This window comes from Columba livia, chromosome 3, assembly GCF_036013475.1.
Source record: "Columba livia isolate bColLiv1 breed racing homer chromosome 3, bColLiv1.pat.W.v2, whole genome shotgun sequence".
Classification (NCBI taxonomy): Eukaryota; Metazoa; Chordata; class Aves; order Columbiformes; family Columbidae; genus Columba; species Columba livia.
Genome location: NC_088604.1, coordinates 3,349,316 through 3,376,357, shown reverse-complemented (window position 1 = coordinate 3,376,357; position 27,042 = coordinate 3,349,316). Strand labels below are relative to the sequence as shown.

General features: G+C 44.3%; 1 protein-coding gene across 1 annotated transcript in view; it reads left to right on the top strand.

Annotated features, from left to right (window-relative positions):
* Positions 1 to 27,042, top strand: part of PINX1 (PIN2 (TERF1) interacting telomerase inhibitor 1) — a 73,007-nt gene that overhangs the window by 10,197 nt on the left and 35,768 nt on the right. The window contains exons 3-6 of the mRNA XM_005507216.3: positions 354 to 446; positions 1,205 to 1,283; positions 4,900 to 4,992; positions 7,983 to 8,059. Of these exons, the coding sequence (XP_005507273.2) occupies positions 354 to 446; positions 1,205 to 1,283; positions 4,900 to 4,992; positions 7,983 to 8,059 (342 nt within the window). The remainder of the gene's footprint in view (positions 1 to 353; positions 447 to 1,204; positions 1,284 to 4,899; positions 4,993 to 7,982; positions 8,060 to 27,042) is intronic.

Below are 27,042 nucleotides of genomic sequence, written 5' to 3'. Positions count from 1 at the left end.
GGAGGTATTTTTGGTGAGAGGCATGTTCTTCTTGTGTAGCGTCTTGTTTTAAAATGATAAGCGCTTTGGACTTGCCTGGGAGTGTCAGGTGGCTTCCTGATTACTCACCCAACTACCTAATGTCGTTGCTGTTTTAGTGTTTATAATACTTTGCTGGAGGCTTAAGTAGTAAATTAAAAAAAACTTTAATATCTCATATGTGCTAATGCCTCTGAATGAATTCAGTTGCAAATAAATAGTAAGTTGTGGTTTCTTGCTGTATTTCATTGCAAATTCTCTTACAGTAAAAGAGCTCTAGTTGGCGTAGTCACCACTGTAAAATCCTTACATTTTTACTGTTAAATCCTCATTAGGGTCTTGGAGCTCAGGAACAAGGAAATACAGAACATATCAAGGTTCAGGTGAAAAACAATATGCTGGGGTTAGGAGCAACCGTCAATCACGAGGTGAGCACTAGACCCAGGTAAGGAAATGTCTCCCATTTCCGCTAAGGCACAATGTTTGTAGTGGGACGTTGGGGAAATCTGTTGTCACACCTGGTGGCAGCACATACCTATGTGAACAACTCTGCAGAAACTCTTGGCTTGGAGTTCAGTTCTGCTTTGCTGAATGTTTTAGGAGTAAGTACCTGCTTGGAAGAGTTACAGTGAGGCTGTTCAGCATGAGGTTTTTTTGGTTGGTTGGTTTGTTTGTTTGCTTCCAAACAAATTACTGAAATACTTGTGTCCTCCCTCTGTCTTCTACCCAGCTTGGCTTTATGCTTTCTGTCCTTCTTCCTGATACAGTCCCTTTAGTGACTGGAGTTCAGGTACACAGGCAGAGCAAAATGTGATCCTAAAGTTGCTTGTCTCATAACCAACGTCTTAAATAACTTTGTTGCTGGGAAAAAAAAAATCACACTAGTATTTCCTGCCTACTTTTGAAAACATCTTGCACAGACGGGGGACACGCAGAGCCAGGAGCAGCTCGGTATTGTTTAAGGACTTACAAACACAACCCTTATCACTTCTACACTTTGAAGTGACCGTAGCGAGCTGTTGTTAGCATTGCCACCTGTGGAGCTGCTCAGGATCCCTTCCACCAACGAGGACTGAGTATTTGCAATGAAGTTATTTCTTAGAGTGCGGAGGCTTAGCATCTGTTTTAGCAAAGCTTCTGCTAGCTCTCAAAACTCGCCTTGTATTCATGTGGGTGATGTTTACAGGACAACTGGATTGCTCATCAGGATGACTTCAACCAGCTTCTGGCTGAACTGAACGATTGCCACGGACAGGGTAAAACAGGTAGGTTCATGTTTTTCTCAATCAGATGCTGGAAGCTGGAAGCAGGAGTTTCAGTTCTTTGTCTTAAAAGCCTAGCTGAGGCCTAATCCTTTGGGCTGCTGATAATCTCCTTGGTGGGGCTGACAACTCCTTCTTCCCCTTCTCCCCCAAAATCAGTAGGAGCTGAAGGACGTGTTGCCATCCATGACCACGATCAGGTTTGTCCACCTGGGTGTGTAGATCTTGGTGGACCGATTTTGCTCTTGGTTTCTATTAAACACTTTTTTATTGGGGAAAGCAAACATAGAATTTTGGACTCGTTTATTTTATCCGGGACCACAACACAAGGGACCTTTTGCTGGGATATACTACAGCAGTACTTGTTTCTTTTTAAAGCAACCGGAGCCAGCATGAAGGCTCATGACATACTCATTCACCATTGCAATGTGTTTGCCTTCCTTTTACAAATGAACTGTCACACCTGGCTTCTGCGCTTTGGTGCTTTCTTAAATACCTATTTTCCTGTCCTCAGAGAGCTGCTTCTTAGCTTTTGACTCAGAGTTATGCATCTGTTTGGAGTGTGGTATAATGTCATTTTTGTAGCCCTGATGTAGAGCCCACAAGTGGGGAAACTGCACAACTTTCCCAAAAGGGCTATTTGTAAAGTCTTTTGATTTCAAAAAGCCTTGTACAGCTTGACCGTGATTTGTAAAAGCGAAGTTACGCTAAACTGGTGGGTGTGAGCTTACAGAAAGAGTCATGCACATCAAAGGGTTTATCATTTCTCCTTTAGTTAGACTGATATGTGTCTCAAGTTTAAACTGATCGTGTATCTAAATAACTCTCTGTGGAGTGTTGTTAAACCAAGGGGCTTATTTGGACACAGCAGCCTGTCCACATGCTGCTGGTGGCAGAATTACCAGCTGTGTGAATTTAGCAACTGTTCATTCATTCATTCATTTATTCTTAACATCTGAGCACAGAACGTTTTCTAGGAGAGGAAACGCAGAAAGAGGAAAATTAGTTAGCAAGAAGAATCAAACTTTGTTTCTAATATTAGTAAACCAGGATTGAAATTCTGAAGCTGATGCAGGTATTTTTTTAATTCCTTCTTACCTAATTTTTTTTTGGTTAAATTTGTTTAATTACAAGTTACCCTTGTGTGTTGGAGCCCTGGTCATGGTCTGAGGCCACACAGCACTAGGTGCTGTAGTAGAAGCACTCGAGAGGTAGAAGAGCGTATTGTAGGGAAATTCCAAAGGTTCCTTTTTACCTTTATAACTCGTGCCCAAGTTCCAACTTGAGCCCTGGGAAGATCAGTTAGGTGGAACTGGTGGGAAAGCTGCAAGCTGGTGAGCAGAGAGCTGAAACGACTTGCCCAAGGACACCGTGAGTCAGCACAGAAATAGGTTCATTGAGCAAGGCTGCTCCTTCCTAAACCTGCGCAGCGTTCCCCAGGTCATCCAATGCAAAGTGGCCCCTGAAAATCATGTTTTTCCTTGTTTTAGTTGTTTTTCCTTGATCTTTTTAGTAGCTGGGAGAAGCGTTTTCAATCACCAAGGACAAATTTGGGTGCGCGTTGAAAATTCCCAGTCAAAATCACATTGGGTGATTTTGCAGACTGCAAGCATTGCTCTGAAACTTGTTTTTTTGGCAATTGTTTAAGCTGGCAAAACTCATCCAGATAACTCTGCCTGCAGCTGCGCTACAGAATCGAGTGTTACATTATTGGCCATCATCCAGTTCCAAATTGCATTAAAAGTCAGCTGAAAAACTTCATTGTTCTTAAATAACTGGTGGCATTGCCAGAGTTGGATTGCAATTAGAGATCGGAACGGAAGAGCCCTATGGTGGTTCGTTTGCCAACATTCAAATATCCTTCATGTGCATGGTTTTGGCTTTCTTTTTATTTTGTTATTTTAACTAGCTGAGCACCCAGTGAGAAGTTTTGATTCTTGGCTCTTTTGCTACAACACTAAGTGATGATGACTGTCCCTTTCCTATTCGTAAAATGGGGCAACGACACGCTGGCTGTGTCTGTAACCTGCTTTAGAATATTCATCTATATCAGCTTTGCTGTAGAAATGACGCGTGGCTTTATTGCTATAACTAAATTGCTTTAAAAAGCACATTAATATTCCAGCAGTGCTTGCTCGGTTTGTCAGGGGATTTACCAGTCACCAGAGGACACGGGGATGTACCCACCTGTTCATTGCAAGTGCCAGCACGTCTCAGTAGTGAAATTCCCCCTCAAAGGCACAAGGTGGAGCTGCTGCCCCTTTCATTGGAAGAGTAAAGCAGAGGAGGAAATCCTTTGCTGTATAATGTTCCTTTCGGTACGAGCGGACTGGAAAGCACTCAAAAGTGCCTCATCTCTGCTCAAGATACTTTAGTTGTGGTGCTTCCTTTCCCCATAGGCCATTTTTATTAAGAATTTTCGACTTGATTGCGAACTCTGTTTAAAACTGGGTTTGTTAGTCGTTCCTCCTCTCTTTAGGACTTAGTGTGTAAATGAAGAGTAGATCTCAGGCTGCATTCTGGTCGTCCGCTGTCCCGCTCCAGGCTGCGGGTTTCACCTTTAGGTCAGTGGTTCTATCCTCAGGTGTCACTACCTATCAAACAGTGAAGTGCTGTAATTCCAGTGTCAGAAAAACCTTGGTCTGCAGAGCTTTCAGGGGTGGAATCATATGAGAAAGGTGACTCAGCTTGGCCTCGGGCTATGGGTTGATTTCCCTTCCCATCCCAGTTGCTGCTGGGAAGAAACAAATACACCAGAGTAGCGTTTTCTAGACTGACAGAGCTGAGAATCTGTGGTGCCTGTTTCTTTTCAGGGCAGGACTAATAAAGTAGTTATTAACCACACAGCAGCTTCCTCCTTCTGAGAATTGATTTGAAATTAGCAGGCTCTGTGGATGCAAAGAGTCTGTACCAGTAAATTAACCTGCCACAGCACAAGAACTTGATATCTCTTCCATTAAACAGTCACACTAATCCTTCACATGGTTTTGACCTGTGTGAGCGAACATCCTCCCAAACAACTCCACAGTGAACCTGGGACTTGGCCAAGCCCAGAGACCATTCCCAGCAGACAGTTTAGACGCAGCCCCTCTTCTGGAATGATGGCAAATTGAATAGTGTGGATGTGGCGATCTGTTCAGAAAAGCTCCGCCACTGTTTAATTTCCTTACACAGACGTATCAGGCTATGTCCGGGTAGAGATACTTCGTGTAATATTTAAAGTGGAAAGCCTCTCTGAGTGATATTTTCCTTCTACCCAGTCAGGTTCAGTATTTCAGTCTGTGCTGTTTCTTAAATCTTTCTCAGACTCTGATACTGGACATATTTTGTAACAAACAGCACAATAAACCCAGGCCTATTATTCTTTTCTTACCGTAGAAATGGTGCTAAATTTGACTTTGCCTTGTACCTGCCTTTTTGAATTACGTTAGATTGGAAATGGGAAAGGAAGGGGATGTGGCAAAAATAAAATGGAGCAGTAACATGTCTCAGACAAAACTTAGTGTGTTTTATTCAGTAATATATTGTGGTAAGTTGTTGAGACTTGGTTTTGAGCAAGAAAGTTAAATACACTGATGTTTGAATTTGGTGGTTGGAACCTGGTTTGGTTTGTTTTTAGAGCCCCCAGCGAATAATCAGAAGAAGACCTTCAGTCTCGAAGAAAAATCCAAATCTTCCAAGAAACGTGTCCATTATATGAAGTTTGCGAAAGGTAAGAGGAGTTTTGTTGTTTCATAAGCTCTAGCCAAGATTAGGGGAATGAAAAAAAGAGTGTCAAGGTGATCCGTTGCCTTCTGGGGACTAAATTTGGCAAGTAAAATCTGGGTTTAGAAATACCCCCTGCAGCAGCTTACTTAAAGCTATAATACACCGTTCCTCTTTATTTTGGACAATTTTGAATGGGTTTAGGCTGATATTGTTGAATCAAACAGTTTCATCAGCTGAATAAAGGACCAGGGGATATTCTGAGTGATCTGTGTGTGGCCAAGGGTGGGAGGGGGAGACAAAGGTGATGCCAAAGTTACTTGGGCACCGCACTAGTCCCCGCAATCTCCAATAACCCCTGCTAAGAGATCATGTGGATAAGATCAGATTAAACCTGAATGCAGGAAGAGGAAAGCCCTCTTACATCTATCAGATGCTTTATTGGATAAATTAGGACAGCGGTTGGTGGCCGGAAAAACTATATCAAGAACTCACGGAGTTTAGTCATTTCTTTCTTTCTTGGAGTGATGACAATTCAGCTCTCCCTGGTTTTGGCACTTGGCCATTATTTGATCCCTTGCTCTTATTTCTCTGCTGGTTGCTATTCCCATTCACGCATCCATATACACATGTTGTGTGTATCTATGCGTTTTACCATATGAATAGGATTGTTTTCCAGTAATGGCTAATTTATTGTACTTAAAGGTCCATGTAATGTCTTCTGATAACAAATACCTCTGCTAACCCACAAGTAACTCACGTCGGAATAAAAGCCAAATTCTGATATTGGGGTTTGGGGTTTTTTTAATATTAAATAATTCAGCCTAGAATCACACGTGTTAACATGACCCTGCTGCTTTACGACATTAAACAATTAATTTGATTCAGGGCTTGCAAGTACAGAGGCCATGGCCTGTTTGAGGTAGTAGCAAAGAGGATTTATTTTGATTTGGATTTAACCTTTTACTAAGTATAGAGAAAAAAGAAGTGTGTTTTGACCATGTAAAATATGGAGCAAGGCTTTCAGATTAACAATATCCCTTATTTGTTTGGCTTCTATAAGGTAGGTACAATCTGTTTGATTGTACCCCCTGTGGTCTAAAATAGGGAAATTGTCCTTTTTGAGGGAAAGAGGAAAAGTTGTTTGAAAAGGCTGTTGTTGTTATGGCCCTTGTTTGAGTCCAATCCTGCTTCCTTTTAGACTAAACAAGACGAGCTCCCACAAAAGCGGGAGAAGGGAGCAGCAACGATAGAAAATGCAGCTTCCGTTCCTGGTGCTGTTCTGTAGTTTGGCTGCTGGAGGAACGTGGGCTCCACACACAGCATTAGCAGCCACGCTTGGAGCTGGGAAATACCCATTGAGATGAGATTAAGACAGTGGTTTTAATTGCTTTTCTAGTAACTGTTCCACTGTGATGCTGCAGAGTATTTGGACTCAAATCCTCGGGTCAGTTTTGGGGCCCTCACGCCAAGAAAGGCCTTGAGGTGCTGGAGCAAGTTGAGAGAAGGGAACGGAGCTGGGGAAGGGGCTGGAGCACAAGTGTGATGGGTTTAGATTGGATTTTAGGAAAAACTTCTTCCCCAAAGGGCTGTGGGGCATTGGAACAGGCTGCCCAGGGCAGTGCTGGAGTCACCATCCCTGGAGGGTTGAACAGATGTGGAGATGAGGTTCTCAGGGATATGGGTCAGTGCCAGTGGGAGGTTAATGGTTGGACTCGATGATCTTGAGGGTCTTTTCCAACCAAAATGATTCTATGACTGTCAGCTAAGTTGGTTTTCTACTAGAAAACGCAAAAATGGGAGGGTGTACATTTTTGGGGGTGGGGAAGGCATGGAGAGAAAGCATGAGGTGACAGTAGGAGCATCAGGAAACTCAAGTCTCATGTTCCAAGCCATGGCCAAGATAAAGCTGAAAACAGCCACCACTCTCATCCAGCTTGCCTGGAAGAAGACGTTCAGAGGCCATACAATGAGATACCAGAAAATTGGGTAACGCTCTCTCCTCTAGGTTGATGTGTCTCCTTACTCTCTGTGGGCAACTAAGGATCCTGAGAAGAAGCAGCAGGTGGAATAGTCAGATTTTTTTGGTTTTAATCCATTACAAGTGCTTGGTTTTTGTTTTGAGGTCAGTGATTTTGGAATCACACAGTCAAATGGAGTAAGACCCCTAGTAAGCTGGACTAATTTTGTCTCGTTAACTTTTGCTGACTGTTGTTTTAAAGAATTTTCTGAGACAAGCTGTGGACAACTCAATATAAAGGCTGCTGCACTGTGTAATCAGCGAAGCTTTTGCTGGTATCTCAGAATATCACATCACACCCTTTTGCTTCCCCCTCCCTGCTCTGTGTCTGATATTCAGCTGACCCCACAAGTCAGATGGGAATAAAGGTCCTGCTGGACATCAGAGAAATCTTTGCTTCACCCTTGAAATAGTTTTCAGTTGGAATAATCCAGTGTGTTGCAGAGATGGAGATTTTGCTTTTCAGAAGCAATTTCACGAATCAAAGCCAAGCCCCCACTGAGTAAAGATGGATTTGTTTTTCCACTGTATCAAGGATATATAAACTCCCTCACTCTGTCAGAGATGGGGAATTCTCATGAGAATCCAAAGATGTGCGGTTTCTCCTTGAACTTTTCTTCCATGTAGGAGGTTACAATTCTTCTTCCCCTTTAGCGTAGCGCAGGCTACGTCCCTCATCTTGCTATGATAATTGCAGCATCAGGTGGGGGAAAACAGGCTGCTGTTCCTTGGTTCCCTGTGGGCAACCACGAACTGTGGTTGTCTCCTCACCAGCCTTTCCCTACACGCACATTTCCTACAGTATGTGGCAGCCATGGTCAGCCCTTTAGTGTCTTTAACATTCTCCTCCTGATCTTTTTTCACTTCCCAAACCAATTTCTCTACCTCCATGGGTCACAGTACATATTATCAAAACATACCTGTCATCACCAGATGTGAAATTGTGGTGTTATTTTTCCTTCCCTTACCCCTTTCAGGTAAAGATCTCTCTTTGCGCAGTGAAGATGATCTGTCCTGCATATTTGGGAAGCGACAGAAGAGCATGAAGACGCAGGTAAACAAGAGGCTTCACCTTTCCCTTGTAACAAAACCGCATTTAAATGTCTTTCTGCTAATGAGATTACCGTGTGCCCATCAAAAGCACAGGGTCTTCTGCCTGTGAAATGACTGTTGTTGCCATGTGAAGGCTGCAGGTGAAGGACTGTGCCCTGAACCACTAGGAAACGAGTGGATTTAATACATATCTTTGTGAATTAGCGTAAGTTCGGCAAAGTCAGTATTTTAATTCTATGCTTCTTAGACAACACAGGTCACAAAGCAGAGAAATTTGCTTGATCTGAAAGATCCACAAGTATCCCAAATAAAATTTGCCTTTGAGTAGCAACTGGCCAAACTTGACAAACTGCTCTTGTTTTCACAAGAGTTGGGAAAGGCTGAACAGCTGCAAATACTTGCTCATCTTTGAAGAAAGGATTCAAAGGTGGCTTGAAGGCTGGTGAATATTTAACAAGAAGAATTTTCCTCAGTTTTATGTGATGAGATCAAGGTTTGTATTAGTGTTTATTTTATTTATGTGTCCATTAGCATTTTGCACTTGCAGAGAATAATCCTGCTATATCAGTGTATAAAATAACAGACTTGCGCTGCGACGTGACTGATGTGTCCAGAAAAAAATCTTTGGAAAAGATAACATCTGGAATGTACAAATGAAGATGTTGCAAGCACTGATAGTTCAGAGGTCTCTGGAGTCTCTTGTAGTTAAAGATGTGGCCTGAAACTGAGCGGAAATTTCTGAAATACCCTGTGTTTGACACTTTGCTGGTCGTGCAATACTCAGAATTGCTCTGTAACTTCACTTTAGGCCACTGTGAGTTTTGGGAGGAGAGGAATAGAGTGAAGAACGTGTTAAGAGATCTGGGTAGTAGTGAAAGGAATATAAGGCTTGTAGTTGTGTAAATGCTAAGGAATGATAAGGGAGCTTGTGAAGAGCAAATATTGACTGACTGGGGATTCCTCACTGGAAAAACTTGTACTATAAAATGAATACTTCAGTGGGATGTCTTGAACAGTTAAGGATTTGGTTTTGCCGTTATGTCATATAGCGTTATAATTTCTGTGAATTGGCTGTAGGTTTTAAAAGTATTGGTAGGACAGGAAAACGTCGTCTGTTTTCTGAGCACTGTTCTCTAAACTACAAAAATACTGTTACAGTGAATTAAACTGGAAGGTTAGAAGTAATTTAAATTAAGAACTGTCCTGTCTTGTCTGCTACTGCGAAAAACACTATGAATATTTATTACAAAACACATAGTTTGGCTTGAAAGGAAAGAGCCTGGGAGAGCCACGACAGGGCCCGTCTTAACTTACTTGAAATTAGCATTTGGGGACTTGAGGCCCATGAGATCTTAGATGTTCTTAGTTCTTCTAAGAACATTCTAGTGAAGAGAGTAGATTTTGCCCACCCGTGAGTTGCCCAAATAGTCGGTCTTGTTCTCTCTGTGTGTTCTGCATCTTTTGAAACTGAATATAAGTTTGCAAAGTGCTGTTGCTGCTTCTGGGACTTAATCGTGCGGAGCATCTGTTCCTTTGTTGATGGACGCTGCAGATAATGTGCATTCGTGGCTGCTTGTGAAAGGTATATAGATTTGTTCATGCTTTTGCTAATTCCTTCACCGATGCAGCGATTGGCTGATGACCACGGTGCAGATTTCCTTTTTCCCCTCACTAAACGCTGAGCTGATGGTCCAAGGTTCTGGCAAAAAGTCATGGACTGTTCCCTGGTAAGCACCCAGATTTCCACATGCAAATACAGGCAGGAGGTAATGTAATTTGGAGCTGCATTGTCGTCTTCTGGCTACCGTCTGCTGCTAAGCAGCCACAGGGAGAGAAAGCCACAGCCAGCACAATTGCTTTTTGTTTTCCTTCTCCTTTTCTTCATGGATCAGAGATCTATGGAGTTTGCACAGCACAAAAACGCATTGCTCAGGCCCTCCAGCTCGGAGCAATTTCATTTCGTTGCACCCATGAACTCTCCTGATCCCTTTCCATCATGTTCCAGAGCTCGGTCCTTAAGGTGGCACAAATGGAGGATTTGCAGTGCTGTTCTCTGTGCGTGTTTGCGTTCTGGTTTGAAATCCTCAGGCACTGGGCATTTCCCTAGTGTGGCAGAGAGCACACCACAGGAGCAGGAAAGCGCTGTCATTCTCCTGGAAGTGAGTTCTTCATATCTGTTCCTGTGTAAAGATAACGTAGGAAGAGTCCTGGTGTCCATCAGAGCCCTGGGGGTCTGTCTTTAGGGCACAGTCCCTTTTCATTGCAGCCCCTGCAACCATTAGTTGGTTGCTGCTGTCCCTGTTCAGAGTAGATCAGCACATCTTCCATGCTTCCACAGGTGCTAGAACTGGTATTATCAATTAATCTGACTGTAGGTTCCCAGTTGTATTTGCAATTGAGATGATACAAGGAAGTACCAGTGATGTATTAATCCTTTAAGTCCTATCTTTAAGGCTTTTTCCGAGGTATTAGATTCCTCCTCTTTTTTTCACAGGTGCGGTTTGAGAAGCATTCAATACAGATTAGATTTGGACTGAACGATCTGTCCTCAGCTCACAGTAGGGTTGTCATCTTTTGACAAAGATATTCAGCATAATTCTCTTTCCCATGCTTCTGATTGTTTCAGTCCGAGAACCATCTTGGATATAACTTCATGGAAAGGTGCAGGAGCTGCTTTTCACAATATCACAGAAATACTGAGATTGGAGGAGACCTCTGGTGGTCTCCAGATCAACCAGACTCAAAGCAGGATCAGCTACAGCAAGAGGCTCAGGACCTTGACTATCTGTCCCTTGAAGCTCCAATTAAAGCCTGCGACAAAATTCAGTGGGTGGATGAGAGAAGTCACTTAAGGAGCAGAACATGGGGACATTTTTTAATAACAAAACATGATGTAAACGGACTCAGTTGGGTGATCATTTGCAGTTCTGTAGGCATCAGAGACATGGGGGAAGTTATGGAAATGTTTAAGGATTGATGCTATTGATGGCATTATGGCCAAGTTTTTAATCTGAGTGAGTTGCAGAGCTTCTGTTATTACTAAGAACCGTTTTACCCATGGCCTTTGAACTTTTCTATTCCTACAAATGACCTCACGTGCAGTAGACACTGGCAGTGGTTATTATGTGGATGCTCATTGGCACTGTCGTGCTATGGCTGGCTGGTTGGTTGGTATTATACCAAACTGTTCTTAAAGAACATCTGGAATGCACAAAGATCTTAAGATTAGGGGCGGGGGGGGCGGTGGGAAGCAAAACCCAGGTACTCCACCTGTGCTTATGGTTGAGTGGAAACTAGTGGAAGGGCTCAAACCAAGTGACATGGTCTCTGGACCAATAAGATAATCCTGGCTCTTCTGGAGAACTTGTCAAAAATACGTCGCCTCTGAACTGCTGCCGTGATAAATGGTGTCTCAACAAATCAGATATGTCAAAGAGACACTGTTCCAATTAGTCGTGTTCAGTCTTTTCTAGTGTGGTTATTAGTAATTGCTTTGTGATCTTGACCTGCCTTTGGCAGGAGATGTTTTGTGCTACCTTAGTCTGAGCTGTCTTAACTGCAGAGCTGATCTCAAACTCACTTTTAAACTGTCTCGGTAGCCTAGGACAGACCTGGCTAATGGATCTTTTCTCTTGTTTCACACTGACACTACTGCGGTAAGTGAGGATGTTGAAATTTGGATTATCTACCTTATCAAAGGAAGAGGGAGTTGCCTAGAGGATTGTAAAGATTGCAGAAGAGTGGAATTGCAAAGGATATGGGAGGAAATGCTGCTTGCAGGGTCTGAAGGAGTTTCTCTAGAAGAAATAAGACCAAGATACTGCTTTAATCTATTGTTTTAATGGTTCTGGGATATGTGTTACTAATCATAGGCACTCGCAACCTTTAACTGCCCCGAATGTTAAGCATAATAGTACTTTTTTTTTTCTTCAACTTATTTTTGATAAATCAAGTGTCCAACTAAAGCCTCCTTAATAAACTACACAGGGACCTTTGTTTAAAAAATAAATACAATTCAAAAAACGGGGGGAAGAAAACAATAGGCGAGCTTCAGAATGGACCTAAATTGAAAACGTCTGCAGTTTTTTCCCAGGGAGAGTAAGCGATCGAAAATATTGAATTGTAATTATGATCCTCTCTGGAGACCTGCACTGAGGACCTGTTTTGCAGGGTAAGATCTACCAGACTTTCCCTGTGATTTTCGCACTTGCTTAGGAACACTGGGAGCTGGGGAGACAGAAAAACAAATTCCATTAGTTCCTATCTGGTTGAACTTCCTGGAACCCCCACTATTTTATTTTTTATTATTTTTTTTTTGCTTCTCAGAATTTCCTTCCTCCATCCAGCTGTGTTTCCTGATGAAGCCTTATCACTGGAGAAAATGCTCCTGAGTGAGACTGAGGATTTGGGAATGAGTTACAGACAGTCCCAACTTGCTCACTGAACAACATGGTTCTGGCACTGATTTCGCTTTGGGGGCTGGGGGAGTAATTCTGATTTGCCCGCGCGTTTGTAGTGACTCTGTTTGAGATGCAGAGAATGTTTTGCATCCATCGCGTTACCATGTCTCAGGCCATTGGATGAGTATCACAGAATCACAGAATGGACTGGGTTGGAAAAGACCTCAGAGATGATCAAGTCCAACCCTTGGTCCAACTCCAGTCCATTGACTAGATCATGGCACTAAGTGCCATGTCCAATCTCAGTTGAAAAACCTCCAGGGCCGCTGAGTCCAGCACCTCCCTGGGCAGCCATTCCAATGCCTGACCACTCTCTCTGCAAAGAATTGCTTTCTAATAGCCAGCCTCAATTTCCCCTGGCAGAGTTGAAGCCCATGGCCCCTTGTCCTATTGCTGACTGCCTGGGAGAAGAGACCAATCCCCACCTGGCTAGAACTGCCCTTCAGGTAGTTCTAGAGAGTGCTGAGCTCACCTCTAAGCCTCCTCTTCTCCAGACTAAACAAGCCCAGCTCCCTCAGCCTCTCCCCATAGGGCTTGTGTTCAAGAGTAATCTTGTGTTCAAGAGTAATCTGCTTCCTCCAAATTTTTGCAATTTGGATGTAAACCTGCGTAAGTTCCCTTAAACCACCTAATCCAAGTAGCCCGAACGTCTCAAGTTAGTAGCGATTTCTTCCGCGTTAGTCATTAGAAATGTAACTATCCGCCCTTGTTGCTTTTTCACTTTATGGTTGTTCTTTTTTTTAAATCAGGAAATTGTCTTCTGACACATTTTGCAGAACTTCCTCAACTGACTTACATTTCCCAGCACTTATCAGAAAGGCATGTTGGCTAATCTTAAGGGACAGGACTGAAAATCCATTAAAGCCTGGCTCTGCCGTGGGTTCACCAAAGCTCCGGGTAAACTGATGTCACTCCCTTCACTTCAACTTTCTCTCTGCAAAATACCAATAATCATATTCACGTCTGTGGGTTTCACAGTTGTGACTTTTAGGCCATTTATAAGTTTAGTCTGGGTTTTTTTTACTTGTGACAAAAGTCTCTATTGCACAGATTTATTTGCTATTTTTTTTTTTGGCACGGTCAGGGAACAGAAAACTGCAGAATAGAAAAATGAGTTAAAAATTAACTTGTTTGGGTTTTTTTCACCGTTCTGCTTTGGAGACTGCAGGCAGCATGAGGTATTTGGGACCGAGAAGCAGAACAGAAAAAAGGACATCAAAAACCTGGAGAGCGTCCAAAAGGATTTAGTAAAATGGGCGACAGGGTTAGAGGGCATGTCCTAGAAGGAGAGAGTGGAGGAACTGGAGACATTCATCTCAGAAGTCGCAGAAAAAGGTGACCTCTCTGCCTATAAATATCTGGGGGTCGGGGGAGGGAGGAACAGAGGAAGGGAAGGGATAGTAATCAGGGCAGGCAAAAGCCAGGAGCGGTGCTGGGGGTGAGAACTTCAATTAGGAAAAGGAAGACATGAGCTGACTCTTCGACAGGCTTCCTCGCCGTGATGTCAGCGGGACAGTGAAGAGTCTCCTAAGGGAAATCCCAGCTCCTTAGTAAGGGACGGCAAGGAAAAAAAATAAATTGAACACTTTTAAACCCGTTGGAGTGGGCAAAGATGGATTGATTTAAGTAAAACATCTCATTGTGTGTCTAACAAGTCACAAAATCCCAGAATGTCAGGGGTTGGAAGGGACCTGGAAAGCTCATCCAGTGCAATCCCCCCATGGAGCAGGAACACCCAGATGAGGTTACACAGGAAGGTGTCCAGGCGGGTTGGAATGTCTGCACAGAAGGAGACTCCACAACCCCCTGGGCAGCCTGGGCCAGGCTCTGCCACCCTCACCCCCAACAAGTTTCTTCTCAAATTTAAGTGGAACCTCCTGAGTTCCAGTTTGTACCCATTACCCGTTGTCCTGTCACTGGTTGTCAGCGAGAAGAGCCTGGCTCCATCCTCCTGACACTCACCCTTTATATATCTGTAAACATTAATGAGGTCACCCCTCAGTCTCCTCTTGTCCAGCTCCAGAGCCCCAGCTCCCTCAGCCTTTCCTCACACGGGAGATGCTCCACTCCCTTCAGCATCTTGGTGGCTGTGCTGGACTCTCTCCAGCAGTTCCCTGTCCTGCTGGAACTGAGGGGCCACAACTGGACACAAGATTCCAGGTGTGGTCTCCCCAGGGCAGAGCAGAGGGGCAGGAGAACCTCTCTGACCTACTGACCACCCCCTTCTAACCCACCCCAGGTACCATTGGCCTTCCTGGCCACAAGGGCCCAGTGCTGGCTCATGGTCACCCTGCTGTCCCCAGGACCCGCAGGTCCCTTTCCCCTACACTGCCTTCTAATAGGTCATTCCCCAACTTATACTAGAACCTGTCACTGTGTGACTAAAGGAGATGAACTTGTGCCGAAATCCCTGTCCATGTGCACGCCGATCTGTTGGCCTTCTCTGTCCATCTGCTTGTTCTCATGAAATATTTTAGAGTCTTAATATCTTTGAAACCTGTCAGATTCTCTGAGGATGGATTAAAAAGTTGCTGGAGTGCATGATGTACACAAGTGTCTGTGCAGAATGATTGTGGAAACTTTGCTTCCTTAAGAAATCAGTGTAAAAATGTAATTGTAGTCAGTGTGTTCCAGAGGAAGACAGCAGGAAAACACCAAGATGGTATCTTTGACATATTTCCTTCTTTTTTATTATATGTTTATTGTCAGAGAAAGTAATTGCATTTAAAGGCACTGAGTATCTTGTGCCTAGGTATTATAATTATTCCCAGTTTACAGAGTTTGTCAGATTTGGGGTTAAAACTTAGAAGAGTGGATTGCTTATTCCTGTATATGACTTGTCCCTTTCAGCACGGACTCATGTAATGTCTTGTGTGTTATTGGGAAGAGTGAATATAAGTTTTACCAAGAATCAAAGCAAATGAAAACGAAAGGTGGCGTTTAATCCCACCCAACTTTATTGGTAGAAGATCTGGGCACAAGTGCCAAACAGATGCATTCACTGTCTTCAAAGATAGTGGAGATGTATAAAGCCAAACCCTTTGTAGAAATAGGTGCCTCTTTCCTCGCTAATCATAAGGGACATATAACAGTGAGGTGTATCCTATCCAAAAAGTTATACTCCGAATATATTCTGTTTCAGTGCAAAAGCTGTGTTCATGTGATTACTACTCAACCCTCCTGAGCTATTCAGTTCTTGTGAAGGCTGCATTTTTAAAGTGTTTTTAAGTTTTTTTTACTGGCTGGTGACCTAGTGGCACATTCTGCAAAACAATATAATGGTGCTTTTTGTGCATTTGGTATCCCCAGGAACCTGCTTCTCACTAGAAAAGTTTCCGTCACCCTTTACTTCACTGCTCTGTTGACCAGCATGACTTACTTGCTATGGATTTTTAGACTCCTGATCTAGAGAATGGTAAAACTCAGCTTAGAGTGGCTTGACTTCAATGGGAGCTCGCTGTGTTCTGTAGCATCAGTATTAGAGGATACATTAAGTTTGTGTGCTCGCCTGCTGTTTTATTTTTTCTTACCTTTTGAATTAAATATGTTAAAATTACCATTCGCCAGGGCTTTTTACTGCTTCTGTAATACTTCAGTTCATTCTTTAACCTCTCCAGTTTTGGGCTCTTAACAGCCAGAATAGCCAAAACACATGCAAAAACCCAAAACAGATGAAAGAAACAAACCGTACCACAGATTCTGGCAGGAGTTACCACTGTGAGGCCTTTGCTTGAGGGACAACTGGGACAGGTTGGTGACACCTAAGGGGGATGACAATATAACTCAAGGGCTAAATGCATCTCCAGCTTACACAAGTGGTACAGGTAGAGCAAATCTGGCAGCACGGACTAGTGAGAAGTGGATCTAAAAATCCTGTTGCTCTGAGCTGGTAGCTTGTAACACCATCTAAGTCAAGTCGGAAAAACAATGAATTAGGTGTTAAGGTGTTAATTCAGGCCATATTTTTAATGCTTCTCCATGCAGATAAGATTATTCCAGGAGAACCGCTAAAAATCACTTTACCCAGCATGGTGTCCTAGTGGCGCTCTTGATAAAAGGAAGAAGAGCAAAGTATCGATGTTTTCTTGCCTGTTCTATAAGTGCCTTGTTAATCAACTCGAGGATAAATTATTGCTGTTGAGGCATCAGCAGAGAGAGGGAGAGGAAGAGATGTCTCCTCATCTGGAAGAAATTGAGCTTTTACTTCTCATTTCATTGGAGAATGGTCTTTCCTCCAGTGTTAGTTCCTTGGGGGTGTTGTTAGGAGCAGAAACAAAACTGAGGAGGGCTCTTTTGATTTATCTTCTCTCCTTCCCTTTTGGTCACTTCGATAGGCTTAAAGAGCCGAGTTGGCTTTAATGTGTTACCATTAGAGACCGTGCATTAGCTGGAATAAACCATCGTGCCTCACGGTGAAAAATATCCCTTGATTGGCTAATTAATCAGTCAAAGGGGAATGACATGGCCCTCGGCTTGAGGGACTCTGCTGCGCAGGTAAGCAGGTCATTGATAAATGGTTTGCCCACAAATTCATATATCAAGAAAACTTAGTCATTTTTTAACTACACTTTGTGTGAAAGCTGCACTGCATTTTTTTTGGAGGCGTATTTTTGCTGCCCTTGCTTTTTGCATTGTGGGAGTTTTTAGGTTGTGGAAGTTTTCAAGAGGAAAAGCCCAAACAGAACTTGAGGTTTTTAGTTCTTCTGTTTTATGAATTGGGGAAAACCAAATCCTCAAGGCTGTCTTCCTCCACAAGGGTGTAGAAATCATTGTCATGGTTTGTGTTGAGACAGAGTGGGTCTCTAATCATTTGAACATACTGAGACTTTCATATTTGGTCATTAGGCCCTGCATGAGAAAAGCTGACATCCATAAATGGGTCTAATGAAATAATTGAAGAAGATACATGAACATGCAGGTCCATGTTGGGAAAAGATTTCATCTTGCCTGATTCAGTACAGGCTTTTAGCATCTATGTGCTGAATTTTGTCATCTGTGTGCTGTATAACACCTTATCCTCAAAAGGTGGATCCCCAATGGGATTCTTCACTGAGAGTTAAAAGTTAGAGGGCAGTGTAGGGGAAGGGGACCTGGGGGTCCTGGGGACAGCAGGGTGACCATGAGCCAGCACTGGGCCCTTGTGGCCAGGAAGCCAATGGTACCTGGGGTGGGTTAGAAGGGGGTGGTCAGTAGGTCAGAGAGGTTCTCCTGCCCCTCTGCTCTGCCCTGGGGAGACCACACCTGGAATATTGTGTCCAGTTGTGGCCCCTCAGTTCCAGCAGGACAGGGAACTGCTGGAGAGAGTCCAGCGCAGCCACCAAGATGCTGAAGGGAGTGGAGCATCTCCCGTGTGAGGAAAGGCTGAGGGAGCTGGGGCTCTGGAGCTGGACAAGAGGAGACTGAGGGGTGACTCATTCCTGGGGATCAATATGGAAAGGGGGAGTGTCAGGAGGATGGAGCCAGGCTCTTCTGGTGACAACCAGTGATAGGACAAGGGGTAATGGGTACAAACTGGATCACAGGAGGTTCCACTTAAATATGAGAAGAACCTTGTTGGGGGTGAGGGTGGCAGAGCCTGGCCCAGGCTGCCCAGGGAGGTTGTGGAGTCTCCTTCTGTGCAGACATTCCAACCCGCCTGGACACCTTCCTGTGTAACCTCATCTGGGTGTTCCTGCTCCATGGGGGGATTGCACTGGATGAGCTTTCCAGGGCCCTTCAACCCATGACGTTCTGGGATTCTGTGAAAAAAAGAAAAAAGAGGTGAAATCCAACTCATATTAAACTGCATAAAAATGGGATCCTCAACCACTCTTGTACATGGAGTGTATAAATAGAGTTAAAGCAGATTAACCATGTAAGGAATGGTAAAACAATGATGCTTGGTGTAGCTGCTTAACTGGGTGCACAAAACAAATCCTGTGGGTTATTTTTCTTTAACTGTGTGCATACTGTGGGAAAGTATCACCCAGTACCTAAGAATATGGGTTTGGGTACTAGAGAATAAATTTAACCTTATTTTTGTCATGTGTAATCCCTTCCTCCAAAACAACCCCTGTCACGGCCCTGCGCTTTTATAGGATGGCTTTGTTTTATTTTTCCTTTTAAAAATATTTGCGTGATCAAAGACTTTCTTTAAAAAAAAAATCCAGTGCAGTAGTTCAAAACAAGGAAAAGTCCATTTTTTTTGATCCTATCATAACAGGATTTGTAGATGGAAGTGTGAACCATCAGGTGGTTTCCTGTTGGTATTTAAAGCCAGGTGGGCAAGTTCTTGATGATGAGCTGATCTCGCAGGCTGTTACCTGCCCTTCTTTCCCTGGTTTTACCTTCTGCTGGTGGAGCACAGTGCCCAGATGATGGTCCTGGATGCTCATAGCACAGTCTTATTATTCCTCACTTTTAGTTATTAAAGAGTGTCTAACCTTTCTCCAAAAGTGTTGTGGCAGAATGCAAACCCTCCTCTCTCCTTCGATATGGAAGGAGTAGACACATCTCTCTCTTTGCTACTTGAGGCCAACAGCTTCTTTTGTTTGGCCCCAGAGCCCCCTGGCCAGGGCCATTAAAAGAAGGGAGTGCCGAGGTGCCAGTGAGCCACTGGGCACCCATGGCCAGTGTGGGGGATGTTTGGAGGCTTCAGGAGCACCCCACAGCGAGGGTGGGGGTGCAGAGAAGCTTCTGGAATGCCCACAGTCAGATCTGATCAGGCTATAAAAACGGGACTCTCGCTGAGACGTGCCCCTTGTGCGCGACGTCTTGGGGTTACGAGCTGAGCCGCTGCCACCAGGAGCCACTGCCCCCCACCCAGGACAGAGACTCCGCTTGCTTTGCCACCACGTGCGTGAGTAAAATCAACCCTCGCAGGATTGCGAGTGTATCTGCTTTCTGTGCACATTTGCACGTGTATTTATATTTTACGTGCACATTTGCGTGCGTACTTTCCGTGCTCAATACAAGCACGTGTATAAACTAATCCTCGCATAATCGCGGGCGTATTTTTCTCCCGTGCTTCTACATAAGCACGTGTAATATTCCGTGCACATTTGCACATCTATTTCTCTTCGCAGGATTGTGAGTGTATTATAAATTTACCCTTGCAGAATCGCGAGTGTACACTTTCCGTATCCAATACGTGTACTTGTATCCTTTTAAAATAATCCCACACCGTGTTCAGGCAAGTGTGGACTCTTCCCGAACTCAGGGACGGCTCCGGCATTGTTTTTGGTGAAGCCATGTGTATGGACACTGTGGACTTCCTGTTGTATTAGTTGCTGCCCCTTAATAATTTTCCTCAACTGATACCCGAACCTGTGTTCAATTCACTTTTGGAGTGATAAAACCCTGTTTCTCACTGGTTTAATAAAAGTTGTTTTGGACCCTGTTGTTTCTTAAACTAACCTCGGGGTGCCTCCATGACAGGTGTCTTCTGATTTTGGCTCATCAAACTGATTATGAAACTGCTGCTTGGTTCAGATGGGGTAAGCAAACCAGAAGTTGAAGCAAAATAAATGATTCAGCCTGAGAAAGTGCTTAAAATCAAAGAAATGAGCATTTCCACCTCTGGTCCTGTATTTTGACCTCTCTTCTGAATTGGTCTTTCTTCAGCTGTGAGCATTTGCTTTTTTTCCCCTCTCAAATCAGGAGAAATACCTGTTGCTGGAGTGTGACTTAATGGTAAACTTCCCCATCAAGGTTACCTTGGGAGAAGATGAGGCACTCGCTCCTCTCTCTGCCCTCACTTCAGCTGCCTGATGTGTTTGAAAAGTTTGGCAATTTGAAGTTAATTTGGGCTCATTTTTTCTCAAAGTAATAAGACAAGGTCAAGAAATTCATCGTCTCTTCTTCCCTACATCTGCGCATGGGTATCAAACTCATTTTCACTGGGGCCCGCATCAGCCTCACGGTTGCCTTCAAAGGGCCGAATGTCATTTTAGGACTGTGATTTTAGAACTCCTACATTTGTACAATCCTAAAATGACATTTGGCCATTTTAAGGCAACCACAATTCTTATGTGGTCCCTGGTGAAAACCAGTTTGACGCCCCTGTTCTACGGAGTGAAGACTGTGCAAACTATCAGTGTGTTTCCTTTGAATGATTGTGTTGTTGCCATATATGTATTTATGTATAGGTCTGTGTGACCTGCTGACTAATACCACTAATTTGACCATCTGCTAATAAGTGCCTGTATCCCTCAGTTAAGAAAAAAGGAAGAGTATGATGGAGAAAATGATCATGCAGTGGGACAGTAGGTACCTTCCACACTCTGGTTGCTTCAGCAGCATCTTTAAAATGATCCTTCAGTTGCCCGGATCTCAGTGATGATGATGATGATGATGGTGGTGGTGGCTTGCTGATCTACCTCACAGAATGCTTTTGGGAAAGGGCCTCAGATTTCATATTAAGGATGAATAGAAAGAAGAAAAGGGAATGGAAGGGAGCTCAAGCAACATGAGTTTTGCGGAATTGGAAAGCGTTTGGGTACCGATTCTGAAGTTTCTCGGCATGTAACAGTGTCTGAACTCTTCCCCGCGCTGGATTAAGGGATGTGACGTCTGTCTGTTGTGCATAATTTGTTCTTTCTCTCCTCGGGGGGGAAATGGGTTGTGCACTCAAGTGTTTTGATTTGGCAGAGGCTCAGTAATATGAACCCAGTGGGTATTAGTGAGGACAAGTTGAAGTGTGCTTTGGCTTTGGAGCAGATGATGCTGCTGTTTATGATAATTAATTTTCGTAGATGTCTGCAATGGACCTCCAGAAGTTTCTACTTAGATAAGTTTTAACTTGCTGGTAGAAGATGCTCGTGTCCTTCAGAATCCAGGTTGACCAGGGCTGTTTTTTGTCACCAGCTCTCACTTAACCCAGCTGAAGTTAAGCACTAATATTCTGTTATACTGATCTTTAAGGTCCTATGAAAAAGACAAGACCAGGGTTGATTTGACATGGGATAGCAGAGGGGACAGAGAGTGAGAAATGTGACTGTCCACAGGGCCGACGACTTCTAATCATTTAGTTCTTCCTTATTATTTCTGTTTTGCTGGGATTCATTTGAAACCTGCTCTGTTCTCACCATGAGCTGATTCCTTCTGAGTGCTGGGACATGTTGGCAGCAGCAGAATTGAACCCAGCTCAGGCTCAATCCAATGTCACCTGCGTGTTTCAGGTTGGTTTTTAACAACTGAAGAGAAGATCAAAAATATTGTCTGCCCTAAAATCCTGTTTTCCAGAATTTTGAAGAATTTAAATGTCACTCAGTCCTTCAATACTTGAAAGAAAATTATTTATTCTCAATGTTTTTATGCAAAGAAATTTCTGTAAGCTTGGGAGTAGAAGAAAGCTACTGGAGTGCAGCAAATTAGTCAAATGCTAATGCTGATTAGGAAATGCTTTCTAGTTCACAGAAAATACCATCAATTTTCTATGGAAAACTTCTAAAAAGTTATTTTCATTTCAAATAGACAACTTGCATGTTTTGCCAGGAATATTTGCAGTTAGAAAAATAGGAATTACTACAAAGGTCTTGTGGTCAAGTACAAGCTTGTAGGTGCTTTTTGTTATTGTTCATGAGACCACTATATCTTTTAATGGAGTGAAAATCTTAGATGAGGAAAAGAAATCATCAGTTTTAGTTACTTATTATTTCAGGTAAGCCTTTGTGTATGTCTGTGATGTCTCATATGAATACGGTTCATATGGAGAAAAAGGGGAACAGAGTAAGTAATTAAGCAGGACTTTTGTGTTGATCCTCCCCACCTCTCATCTACTCCTTTAACACTTAACTCTATTCAAAAAGCACCTTAATCTGTACCAAACACTCCAAGGTAACTGGAACACTTCCTTGGTTTAGCTGCCATCCAGTAAATAACTGTAAAATCCTCTGAAAAGCAGGAGATGTGGAATTTCTCTGCAAATATTAATGTATTAAGACACTATGGAATTGAGTATAGAAAGTGTCGCAGCAAAGACATCGTCTTGAATTCTGTTTTGATGCACAGAATATGGGGGGCTGCTAACTTTATATGGCCCTGCTGCCGCATTCAAGCAAAAGCTGTTTCCTGAAACAGTTCTCAAATAATCTCAGGGCTTTAAATCTTTATTTACTTGCCTGGCTCAGCTCATCCCAGTATCAAGTCCTTAATGGGTTAATAAACAACACATTTAGACCAGTGGGTTATTAAGTTTTCTAAACATCTTCCTTTTTCTATGTTGTCAGTCTGTTCAGTAACGATATCAATTTAAAACTCAAAATTGTTTCATGAAGACCACCGTAATATTCTGCTTATATAAACTTTTGGTGCTGCTCGGCTTGAATCTGGGGCAGTGATGTAATGAAACACATGAGTGTTGGGTTATCCAGTTCTCAGGTTTGCTTCTACCCAAAAATGGTTGTCCTCCTGAAGAATGAACGTTCACAGAATCACACAACCCTAGAATGTCAGGGGTTGGAAGGGCCCTGGAAAGCTCATCCAGTGCAATCCCCCCATGGAGCAGGAACACCCAGATGAGGTTACACAGGAAGGTGTCCAGGCGGGTTGGAATGTCTGCACAGAAGGAGACTCCACAACCCCCCTGGGCAGCCTGGGCCAGGCTCTGCCACCCTCACCCCCAACAAGGTTCTTCTCAAATTTAAGTGGAACCTCCTGTGTTCCAATTTGAATCCATTACCCCTTGTCCTGTCACTGGTTGTCACCCAGAAGAGCCTGGCTCCATCCTCCTGACACTCCCCCTTTCCATATTGATCCCCAGGAATGAGTCCCCCCTCAGTCTCCTCTTGTCCAGCTCCAGAGCCCCAGCTCCCTCAGCCTTTCCTCCCACGGGAGATGCTCCACTCCCTTCAGCATCTTGGTGGCTGCGCTGGACTCTCTGCAGCAGTTCCCTGTCCTGCTGGAACTGAGGGGCCACCACTGGACACAATATTCCAGGTGTGGTCTCCCCAGGGCAGAGGAGAGGGGCAGGAGAATGTGTTCTGTGGGGAGTGATTCGGTGTTGGCCAAAGTGACCTAATTTCAGCCTCTTAATATCAGTGACTGTGCTAATGCTGAAAGCTCTGGGCATCCATTCACATTTCATCTCACAAGCAGTGAGAACCCCCGGCCAAACTTGGAGGTGATGAGAGAAAATTGCGTAATCTCACACGTCAGCAAACGGCTGGAAGAGGAAGTTTTTTGTTGTAACTTGCACGCTATAAAGTCAGAAGGCGAAAATGTCCCTGTGTTAACTTATGCCATGTTAAGCCTTCTATTAATCATTGCTTTTAAACCCCTCTCTCCCAGCCCCTTTGGATTTGAGCGTGTGGTTTGTCTGTAGAGGACATCATCCCTCAGGAGAATGTGGCTCAGGTGGGGAGCAGCAAACCTGCACTCAGGGCTCTTTTCTTCCCTTTCACCACTGTCCTATTCACACATTGGTTCAAATTACTTCTCTGCATCCCAGTTTCGCAATCAGTAAATCCGGGAATGACTCAGGTAGCCCATGTAGGAGGTGTTAACCTAATTTGAGTAAAGTGTGTGGTTCTTTTTGAAGCCCATTGAAATATTTATGTTATAAGTGAGAATGTTGAAGTGCAAAGTATATTGTACACTTTCAGTTTCTCTGATTATTTCTGAAGAACTAGAGTAGCTGTTGCAACTGTAGAATCATAGGATGGTTTGGGTTGGAAGGGACCTTCCAAGCTCCGCCAGTGCCACCCCTGCCATGAGCAGGGACATCTTCACCAGCTCAGGTTGCTCAGAGCCCCGTCCAGCCTGGCCTGGGATGTCTCCAGGGATGGTTCATCCACCATCTCTCTGGCAAACCTGTTCCATTACTTTACCACCCTCATTGTCAACAATTTCTTCCTCATGTTTGGCCTGAATCTCCCCTCTTTTAGTTTAAAACCATCACAGAATCCCAGAATGTCAGGGGTTGGAAGGGACCTGGAAAGCTCATCCAGTGCAATCCCCCCATGGAGCAGGAGCACCCAGATGAGGTTACACAGGAAGGTGTCCAGGCGGGTTGGAATGTCTGCACAGAAGGAGACTCCACAACCCCCCTGGGCAGCCTGGGCCAGGCTCTGCCACCCTCACTGAGAAGAAGTTTCTTCTCATATTTAAGTGGAACCTTTTGTGTTCCGGTTTGAACCCATTGCCTCTTATTCTATCATTGGTTGTCACCGAGAAGAGCCTGGCTCCATTCTCCTGACACCCCCCCCCCTTTCCATATTGATCCCCATGAATGAGTCCCCCCTCAGTCTCCTCTTGTCCAGCTCCAGAGCCCCAGCTCCCTCAGCCTTTCCTCCCACGGGAGATGCTCCACTCCCTTCAGCATCTTGGTGGCTGCGCTGGACTCTCTCCAGCAGTTCCCTGTCCTGCTGGAACTGAGGGGCCACAACTGGACACAATATTCCAGGTGTGGTCTCCCCAGGGCAGAGTAGAGGGGCAGGAGAACCTCTCTGACCTACTGACCACCCCCTTCTAACCCACCCCAGGTACCATTGGCCTTCCTGGCCACAAGGGCCCAGTGCTGGCTCATGGTCACCCTGCTGTCCCCAGGACCCCCAGGTCCCTTTCCCCTACACTGCTCTCTAATAGGTCATTCCCCAACTTACACTGGAACCTCCCCTTGTCCTGTGTACGGTATGTGCTTCCCTGTTTACCTTTTGAACTTTACAGCCATATTGCCTGTAAAAGCTATTTTGTGGTTCTAAGACATTGCAACTTAATTAAACTTTCGGAGGTTCCTGAAGCGTGACTTTCTCTGGCTTTTCTGAAACCTGTGCAAAAGCAAGGCTGTTTACGTAAAATCTGGATGGGAGGAGGGAGTTTTTTTCCGGAGAACCAAGTTACTTGCACAGCTGAGGTTGAGAGTTTGTAAACCTGCAGATCTGTGAATCTTGAAAAGTTGAGATCAAGCAGAAAGGGGAAGAACCGTCTACCTGCAGGAGTGTTTGTATAAATGTTTGCTGCTGGTCAAGTGAGACAGCAACCCTTGTTTTGACAGCTAGTACTTAATGTATCATTTGGGCTGCTGATTCTCCGACATCCATTCATTACAGACCTCCTCTTACCAACCAGAGCGCTGCAGGGTTGTTTTCTCTCTTTCCTTTTTAATAAGCCTTGTGTTTCTCAGTTACCAAACGGCGAAGGAATGCTGTGTGTAGCAACTGCGATGGATCGCATCCAAAGGCACAAAATATGGCCCGTTCCTTTTTCCCTCCGTTGTCGTAGGGAAATGGGCGTCTCCAAGAGACGCCCATCGCTGTAGCCCTTTGCTCTTCAGCCACAAAAGTCTGGGTGTTCTGATTTTAACACTTGCTACTAGAAAACAGAGGTTTGTCGCTCCTGGCAACTGACTTTAGGAAAACACTGATAACAATAAAGGGCTTCGTGCCCAGTCCTGGCTTGCGCTTGCTTTCTGGGAATCTTCCAGTGTAGCGGTGATGCTGTCCTTCTGCTTTAACCCCCTGAGCTGTCCCTGGGTGGTGGAATATGGGTTGTAAAGCCCATCTGGTCCCAGATGCCTTCAGTACCTCAAAGTCTAGTATCCCCACAGGCTTGAGAATATCTAAAGCCTTGCAGGGCTATTGCAGATACTGTTGAAATCACAGAATTTAAAGTTCAGTTAGCCCTGAAGTTTCTTTCATTAGAATCATAGAGTGTCCTGAGTTGGAAGGATCCACAAGGATCATCAATTCCAACTCCTGTCCCTGCACAGGACACCCCACAGTTCACACCATGAGTGAACTTTAACAGAATCCCAGAATGTCAGGGGTTGAAGGGACCTGGAAAGCTCATCCAGTGCAATCCCCCCATGGAGCAGGAACACCCAGATGAGGTTACACAGGAAGGTGTCCAGGCGGGTTGGAATGCCTGCAGAGAAGGAGACTCCACAACCCCCCTGGGCAGCCTGGGCCAGTGTTCTGTCACCTTCACTGAGAAGTTTCTTCTCAAATTTAAGTGGAACCTCCTGTGTTCCAGTTTGCACCCATTGCCCCTTGTCCTATCACTGGTTGTCACCAGAAGAGCCTGGCTCCATCCTCCTGACACTCCCCCTTTCCATATTGATCCCCATGAATGAGTCACCTCTCAGTCTCCTCTTGTCCAGCTCCAGAGCCCCAGCTGCCTCAGTCTTTCATGTGTTAGTGGAACAAAATGCTCTTCACCTGAGCACGGAACAGCTTGGGTAAATTTATGGGGATCTAAGATGTTTCTGTTCCTAGGAACCTGCCCTGCTACATTCAGCTGAAGAAAAACAGCATATATGTGCCCAGCCACTAGTATACAGTGCAATATAACATATCAGCAAGGTGGTTTCACACTAGATTGACCTATTTCCAGGTATATATTCTTCAGTGCTGATTTTGCTATGTAGAGACAACAGTAGCCTTCAGCAAAGAGATGTGCTGAGCTGGGTTTCATGACATCTTCAACTGCAAGATTTGCCAGTGCTCACCTGTCAAAGCCCTTGGGCTGTTGTGGGGCAAAGTCGAAAAATCCAGGTGATTTTATTGAAAGAAAGAGCAAGGGAACATGGCAAGGATGGCTGAAGGGA